The sequence below is a fragment of the Protomyctophum bolini genome (genome assembly GCF_963924005.1).
Source record: "Protomyctophum bolini genome assembly, chromosome: 5".
NCBI lineage: Eukaryota > Metazoa > Chordata > Actinopteri > Myctophiformes > Myctophidae > Protomyctophum > Protomyctophum bolini.
In genome coordinates, this window is record NC_137866.1 from 44,824,454 (window position 1) to 44,833,580 (window position 9,127).

The 9,127-nt window shown below is 45.0% G+C and overlaps 1 protein-coding gene across 1 annotated transcript in view; it reads left to right on the top strand.

Annotated features, from left to right (window-relative positions):
* Window positions 1-4,272: 4,272 nt before the first annotated feature.
* emilin3b (elastin microfibril interfacer 3b) overlaps window positions 4,273-9,127 on the top strand; it is a 46,896-nt gene continuing 42,041 nt past the window's right edge. Inside the window, exon 1 of the mRNA XM_080763991.1 lies at window positions 4,273-4,884. Coding sequence (XP_080620117.1) covers window positions 4,679-4,884 — 206 coding nt within the window. The 5' untranslated portion in view covers window positions 4,273-4,678. The remainder of the gene's footprint in view (window positions 4,885-9,127) is intronic.

Sequence of the window (9,127 nt, forward strand, 5' to 3'; positions counted from 1 at the left end):
TAATGACGTGATATAAATAATGATCATCATTCATTATTACGGAGGACGTTATAGGGGAACAAACTGGTGGATCAGGTGACCATGCATGCTGGTGGTCAGAATCCATCACGTCTTCCTCCTTGAAGCCTATAACAATAGTAAGACATGCCATCTCTCCGGCTTATATACTTCCCGTGTCTACGTGATGTAGGTGGCCCGCCTATTTAGAACAGTTCTCCATGATTCTGGGAGGGTCCGCCGGGTCTCCAGATGTGACAATTTAAGGACCTTTAACACCCTTTTAACCCATTCTGACCTGAGATCAGATTCATACGAGGTTTCCACTAGGACACACACTGGTCTGATTATTAACCCATTCTGACCTGAGATCAGATTCTAAAAAATGTCAGTCGTTCTTCGATTTTTCAAAAACAGCAGACCTACAAGCTCGTAGCGCGCCACTCGGTGGCGCGCTATGAGCTTGTAGATCTGCTGTTTTTCAATAGCTAAAGCATAACATGATGCTAAACACCAAAATGGGTTCCCGTTCAGAATGGGTTAATGCCTAAAAGCACACTCGTGTGAAGTGAGGGGTGCCTTTGTCTCAGTCTTTTGCTAAATAAAACTAGACCACTACTGCATCAAAGGTAATCAACAAACTATACTATAAAAAACTGGTCTATATAGCGTTGCCCAAATTCTCAAATAATATAAGAAAGAGGCAATTTTCTATCTAATCTATACAATCCAACACCATCCAATATTTGAGGAACCGGAATAATTTCCATCACATTTGGAACCCTCAAGTAACACAGAGGGTCCCTGGACCTCAATTAAAACCCACTACTGTAGCTATAGGCTATGTATGCGCAATGCTGAATGTACTGTACTGTACTGTACTGTACTGTACCGGAAGTGATTGTCCTCCATTGTGGTGACTGTGTTCTGCCAATCGGACCATTCTAGATGGTTAGCGCGACCTCGAATTAATGTTTTATTAAATATAGTAATCGTCACGAGGGAACCATTAACCCATTCTGAACGGGAACCCATTTTGGTGTTCAGCATCATGTTATGCTTTAGCTATTGAAAAATAGCAGATCTACAAGCTCATAGCGCGCCACCGAGTGGCGCGCTATGAGCTTGTAGGTCTGCTATTTTTGACAAATCGAAGAACGACTGACATTTTTAGAATCTGATCTCAGGTCAGACTGGGTTAATCAGACCAGTGTGTGTCCAGTGGAAACCTCGTATGAATCTGATCTCAGGTCAGAATGGGTTAAGGAATCAGACCGGAAGAGAGGGACCCGTCGAGGAATCGAAAACCGTTCAACCCCTAAAAGTAACCCAAACCGTATATAGATTTGAAGGTGACCTTGTCACTGTGTCGTATAAAGGAAGCCACACATGGCGCGCCACGGATGCGGGATCATCATTCACAGCATTCTTTTAACGCGCCGAGTAGGTATTTGAAAAGGCATTATTTACCAGGCCTGTGTGTGTGTGTGTGTGTGTGTGTGTGTGTTTTTCTTTCACAATGGCCGGTTAATGAAGCACAAACAGAGACGGGTCAGATGGTTGCGCGGTCAGCACTGTGGTGAGAAAGGACAATCCCAGAGAACCTGTCCAAACAAAGAGGACAATTCAAGACACCCGTCTCTCTCTCTCCCTTCTCACCACCCCCCCCTCACGGTGGCTTTCCTGGAAGTAACAAACACAACCATGGATGATTTATAGTAATGGGTCCCAAAGTAGGGACCCACAGGGGTCTGCAGTTGAATTATGAGGTGGCAGTGTGTTGTAAAAAGGTTTCTGGTTTGATCCCTGAAGACTTTGTGTCCTTGAGCAAGACACTCTGAACCCCCATAACTGCTCCCGAGTCCCGATGAGCATGTTGGGGTGCCTGGCTTAGTGTCAGTGACACTGGGAAAATGCTTAGGAAATAGTGCAATATGAGGGGTAGCAGTACTTAGTTTAGACAGTTTTTGGTTTAGACCAGTCATTGGTTAGACCAGCCATTAGTCCTACATCTACAATCTATCTCAAACCCACACCCTAAACCTATAACCTCCCACGGGGGCAGCACACCTAAACCTATAACCTTAACCCATGTCTAACCAATGACTAGTCTAAACTATAAGTATGCACCCCCAATATGAGTGCACAATTTATTTACCGATATTTTGTAAAAAAAGAAATACAGAAAGAAAAATAAATGCTAGATTTGATTAAAGTTTCTATTTGAGAACATTTAGCTTAAATGCACCACACAATTAAACACAAATAACTACCGTATATTCAACCAATTATTCGACCAAAAAATGATCTGTGACATGTTCAAAAAGGGGGATTACCCGGTTGAAGGTGGTTACAAATTGACGACACGTCGACTGAAAAATTGCCAATTGTATATCACAAAACTCACATAATGGCCAATATACAGTATCAGGGCCAAACCTATAATGCTACTAATACTATATACAGGAAGGAACACGGTGCATTTGACCATTTCAGGGGGCAACTGGCAACAGTTATATGAATCGGTGAGTTTAATGTGTGCTGAGATGTGGAATTCTAATGAGGAGTAGGTGGTCCATTGTGTCCTGACTCCTGACCTGGGCCCGGCCACAATGGACCTGACCTGCGGCGGTGGTTCTGCTCTGAGCCCCGGCCCAACAATGGCATGAGCTGTCACTTGTGGAAAGTAACATTTCGTTCGCCGTCTGGCAGAAAACTCTGTCTCAATATTTTTTTTAACAGCGACCTATACTTGATCATAGCCTATATACTTAACACAAATGCATCGTTTGAGCTTATATAGATCTGCTATACTTTTGCATTTAAAACCTGAAAAGTTGGCCATATTATGAGCATTCCACACAAGATTTACATTTTCGGTACTTTATAATTCTACTAGACTTTACATCTCGGAAAACCATAGCAACTAGCTATAGGCCTATATATTTTGCAGGAAAAACTAGTAAAAGGTTAAATCGCTATAGAAAAGGTAGAAAAGGGGGGATTAGAATTAGGTATAGGCAATGTGTCTGAAAATGTGGGTTTTGAGTGTTGGGTTTTAACCCGTTCTGAACGGGAACCCATTTTGGTGTTAGCACCACGTTATGCTTTAGCTATTGAAAAATAGCAGATCTACAAGCTCGTAGCGCGCCACCGAGTGGCGCGCTACGAGCTTGTAGGTCTGCTATTTTTTGAAAAATCGAAGAACGACTGACATTTTTAGAATCTGATCTCAGGTCAGAATGGGTTAATCAGACCAGTGTGTGTCCAGTGGAAACCTCGTATGAATCTGATCTCAGGTCAGAATGGGTTTTAAACGTGGCGATCGTGGACGGCAGCTTTGATGTGAAAGCTTGAAACGGGGACAGACAGACCGGGGACATCACATCTGGTCACCCTAACAGAGATGCTATACTAACCCGTTATACAACCGAGAAGCAGCTGTGTAATTCTTGATTTTTGTTGGCTATTCAAAATATAATATAGCAGATAATCAAACTTTGTTTTTCCGCACCGTGAGCTCGTTTGTACATCTGTTATTTTTTAACTCAGGACTTGAACGTGTTGAGAACTGATTCAGAAGGCTAACGAAACGGCCCCTCAAGGTCTTCACGGGGTTAAGAGTGAAAGAATAAATCCCATCTGTGTGAGGAGGAGGAGGATTCAAAACAGGAAAAATAAATTCTCTCCCGATTGGATCCGGGAGAAAGAAAGTCCAGGGGAAAAGACAGAAAGAAAAGTGTGATTGGGGGAGAGAGAGAGAGAGCGAGAGAGAGAGAGAGAGAGAGAGAGAGAGAGAGAGTGCTGCCAGGGCCTTGCTGAGAGAGGAAAGGGGGGGGGGGGGTCACACAGGCAGAGGGGTGTGGGTCGTCTCTTTTTCTCTGTTTAATCAGATTTAGAGAGAGAGAGAGAGAGAGAGAGAGAGATTGGTTGGGGTGGGACATGCAAATATATGCCTGGTAGCTGACACACACACACACACACACACACGCACACACACACACACACACGCACACACACACACACACGCACACGCACACGCACACGCACACGCACATGCACATGCACACTTTCACTTTCTCTCCCCTATTCCCCTTTCTTGCCCTCCCTCCCTCCCTCCCTCCCTCCCCAGCACACCTTAGTGTTGTTTTTCCTCCCCTCTCTCCTCCCCTCCCCTCCCCTCCTCTCCTCCCCTCCCCTCCCTCCCTCCCTCCCTCCCTGGGCTACTTCTCCGTCTCCTCTGTGCCTGCCTTCAGTCAGTCAGTGTGTGGTGTGTGTATGAGAGGGAACGGACAGACAGACAGACAGACGGGTGTGTGTGTGTGTGTGTGGGAGCTGAGCCGAGCAGTGAGCTGAAAGGCTCAGTCGGGACGGAGATGCTGTTGGTGCTGCTACAGCTGTTTGGGTTATCCTTCGGGGCCGACTGACTGACTGAAGGCGCTCCTCACGTGCAAAAAAACCCAAACCAAACCCAGGGAACTTCTCTTTTTTGCAGGAATTATTTTTTGTGTGCAGGAATCTTCTCGTAAAAAGAACCAGACCCAGCACAGCACAGCGTTTTGCATTTTTTTTTTCAAACTCTTCCTCTTGGAACTTATAATATCTCCACAGCTCCATCCATCCATTCCAAATCCAGGACTTTTTGGCAAAAGAAAAAGGAGGAAAAAACAACCAAAAAAAGATGAGAAGTGAGGAGTTGTGTCATGTGGCTTGGCAGTGTATGTTCCTCCTGGGAGGCTTCTGGCTGGACTCGGGGGACAGCAAAGGGACCTACTACGGGGGCCACCACCCGGTGATGAACCCCTTCTACCATGGGAACAGATACAACCTGTACAAGGCGGGGGCCAACCCCCACTACACCCCCAACAAGCCCATGACACGCCACAAGTAAGTAACCTCCGCTCTCCATCACAGAGGACGCTTCTTTTATGTATATCAGATAGAGAAATAGAGTCTGGTAACACTGTGGTGAGGGAGAACTCAGCTCCACTGGTTTATTAATTCAACGTTTCGATCGAACAGCGGGTCGAACACGTTGAATTGGTAAACCAGTGGAGCTGAGTTTGCCCTCACCAGTGTTGCGGACTCTTATTTCTTTCTCCTGTGCTGCCGTTTGTCCAGTCCAGCACCTTGGCTAGAGTGGATGTGCATGCTCTATCACCTCTATATTAAGTATATCCACTTGAAGCTCAGTGAGCTGGTATATTCGGTTATTTTCAGGTGAAGGGATTTCTTGGTGCGGTAGCAGCAGTAGGTTCTCAAAGTTGGGGTCCAGAGACCCTCAGGGTTTCCTTGATGGCAACCGGTTCTGTAACACTGTGAGTGTAACAGGTCTGCAACTCTGTGAGTGTAACAGGTCTGCAACTCTCTGAGTGCAACAGGTCTGCAACTCTGTGAGTGTAGCAGGTCTGCAACTCTGTGAGTGTAACAGGTCTGCAACTCTGTGAGTGCAACAGGTCTGCAACTCTGTGAGTGTAACAGGTCTGCAAATCTGTAAGTGTAGCTGCAACTCTGAGTGTAAGAGGTCTGTAACTATGAGTGTAGCAGGTCTGTAACTATGAGTGTAGCAGGTCTGTAACTATGAGTGTAGCAGGTCTGTAACTATGAGTGTAGCAGGTCTGTAACTATGAGTGTAGCAGGTCTGTAACTATGAGTGTAGCAGGTCTGTAACTATGAGTGTAGCAGGTCTGTAACTATGAGTGTAGCAGGTCTGTAACTGAGTGCAACAGATCTGTAACTGAGTGTAACAGATCTGAAACTGAGTGTAGCAGGTCTGTAACTGAGTGCAACAGATCTGTAACTGAGTGTATAAGAGGTCTGTAGCTCGGCGAGTGTAACTCTGCAAGTCCATTTGGTTCCATCTTTAAACTGTCGAGAGTGACATGCAGCTCCTTGACATTAAACAACGTTTAGAGAACCATTGGGGTGTGTTGATGGAAAAGAAAAGACTGCGGACCATGCAACAGATCTCAACTCCGGTCAAGTTGATGGAAGTATAGATGGTTTAACCCATTCTGAACGGGAGCCCATTTTGGTGTTAGCATCATGTTATGCTTTAGCTATTGAAAAATAGCAGATCTACAAGCTCATAGCGCGCCACCGAGTGGCGCGCTACGAGCTTGTAGGTCTGCTATTTTTGAAAAATCGAAGAACGACTGACATTTCTTTTTATCTGTTCTCAGGTCAGAATGGGTTAATCAGACCAGTGTGTGTCCAGTGGAAACCTCGTATGAATCTGATCTCAGGTCAGAATGGTTTAAGTGCACAGCATACTACGGTATGCTGCATGCACAGCCTCAGGAACTGTGTTTGCATTCCAAGCAGCGAGAGAGAGAGAGAGAGGGAGAGAGAGAGAGAGCGTTTGAGTCGGGGAGAGCTTGGTATTCAAGCAGGACCCACCTCATAACTGTATTTCCCCCGGGCAGCGCATGTCACCGGCAAGCCTGCGAGGAGAAAAAATATGGTTTTGGTTATAGGAAAGTATATATATATCGGAGCTCATAGCTTAACGGAGGGAGCCTTTTCTTGAATTGACTCTCTGTGTCTCTCTCTTGTTGCGTTTCTCCACACTCTCCAGCAGCTCCTTTTCTTTGCTGTTCACACTTCGGACCATCTGTGGGGCGCTCGGGGTTATAAACACCACAGAGCAACAATGACATGCTTGCATTTATATAGGAAAACAAAAGCTCTCATTATTGTCTCTGCATCGCAGCGGCAGCAGAGGAGCCGAGCCGATGACAGCTTAGGGGTTATATGGATCTGATGCTCGTGTGTGTGTGTGCGTGTGTGTGTGCGTGCGTGCGTGCATGGCGTGGGTGAGTGGATGCGTGCGTGTGCACTTGTGAGGGCCAAATGTCCCCGCAAGTACAGTAGACTTTAAGAAATATTATGAGGACAATCTCCTATTGGTCCTCACACGAAATATGGTTGTTGCGCATTGTATGTTAAATGTGCGCTGTTGCTATCGTACTGTATGCACCCAAAATAGCCAATCTCCAAGCTCACACTAACGGTTGTCGGCTATTTTGGGTGCGCGACACCCAATTAAACTCGCAATACAGATGTATTGTGTGTGTGTGTGTGTGTGTGTGTGTGTGTGACCCATAGAGTACTGAGTGACATGCCTATTGTATCACGAAAACACATGGCATGATTTTGCAGATGTAACACTAATGCACCTATAATACTGTATTTGTGTCCTTGTATGCATATCCTTCGTGTGGACATAAATACATGGTTAAAGTGTGTGTGTGTGTGTGTGCGTGTGCGTGCGTGCGTGCATGTGGTGGTGGTGGGGTGTTGTTTTATTGAGCACAGTGCACTCAGCACGGTAAGATTGTTGTCTGTCTATAGTGCAAATGCATTTTACAGTGAACGTTGTATACTTCTGATACAGTATAGTCTGAGTAGTGAGTAGGCTAGTCAGGAATCATGGACTTTTTCTTTTTTCTTTTTAAACGGAATGCTGTCACGATGAACAGGCCATCATTAGTAAATAGCAATGAAGATATATAGAGATGCCTATATTTTGCGCTAAAGTAATTGTTGAATAACACATAAATGTAGGTTTTAACGCTAGAATGGCATTGTAGTGGACTATAGTGAGAGGCGAGATTGTCTTTCCTTCATTGCGGGACTGCAGGACTAGTCTGGAGATATAGTCGTGGATGATCAGCTTCAGACAGTCAGTGTTTTGGTTCGTACCTGGAGTTTTGCATTATCTCCTGTTACAAAACCATATGTCTAGGGGTAAAGGTAATGTAATATATGAGAGAAACGGAACCAAGGCCTTAATACAAGGATTTATTCAATAGTATAGTGAATAAATTATAAGAATCAACAATAGTTTACAAAATAAATGGCTCTTTAACTCGCATGAACATAATAAACGGAATCCAAAAACAAAACAAAAGTTATTCCTTTCCGAAGGGAATAACTTGTCTAACAAAAGTTCAGCTTCACAAAATAAAGGAACAAAACAGTTGGCGACATGTAGTAGTAGTACGACGGATGGGGGAAAGACCTTGGAAGTGTTTCCCCAGCGCTGGGCTGGGCATGAATGGGCTATGTAGTGAGAGAGCCGCGGCCGCTAGCTCGCTCACGTGACCGTCAGCCAATCAGGGAGGTTGATCAGACCTCCATGGTCATGGCCAACAGGGTTACCCCAGCCACACAGCTGATGACAATCAGTCTGTCTGAAAACCCATTAGTATCCTCTGCATGGGAGGAGAGTTAGTCTAATACAGGTTCATAACAACTGCTGCACAGATATAGATATATATATATATATTAGAAGACATCTAGGCCTAAGATAATCCACATACATATATATATACTATAACAATATACCACCATATAAATATATATATACTATTAGCAATAAACATATATATATTTATAATCCAAAATAACACTCATAAATCATAACACTCATAATTAATCATAACCACACACGACCATAGTCGTGACACCCCCCTTCCCGAAAAGAAGTTATATCCCCAAATAACTTCTTCTCAAAGAAGAGAGCACCTTAAACCCGGGAAAGGGCATCCGCAAGGACATTGTCCGTCCCCTTCTTGTGGCGAATTTCCACTTCAAAGTCCTGTAGCATCAAGGACCATCTCATCAGTCTCTGATTTGAATTTTGCATTTGCCTTAGGAACACAAGGGGATTATGGTCAGTATAGACAACAATAGGCAACGGGCTTGAGCCAACATATACCTCGAAAAATTGTAATGCAAGTAACAGGGCGAGAGCTTCCTTCTCAACGGTACTATAGTTACCCTGCGCTGAATTAAATTTCTTTGAATAGTAACAGATGGGATGATCGATATCCTGAAGATCCTCCTGGAGCAGGACAGCACCGGCGCCACAGGCGCTGGCATCCACCTCCAGCTTGAACGGTTTGGTGAAGTCGGGCGCAGCCAGGACTGGAGTGCTGCAGAGGAGAGCCTTGCAGGATTCGAACGCTAACTGACAGGCAGGCGACCAGATAAATACTCTTTTGACGCTAGTCAGCGTAGTCAGCGGCGCAGTGACGGCAGCAAAATTTTTGCAAAACCCCCGGTAGTAACCTGCCATGCCCAAAAACCGGCGGAGCTCACGCCTAGTCCTCGGCACAGGATATTC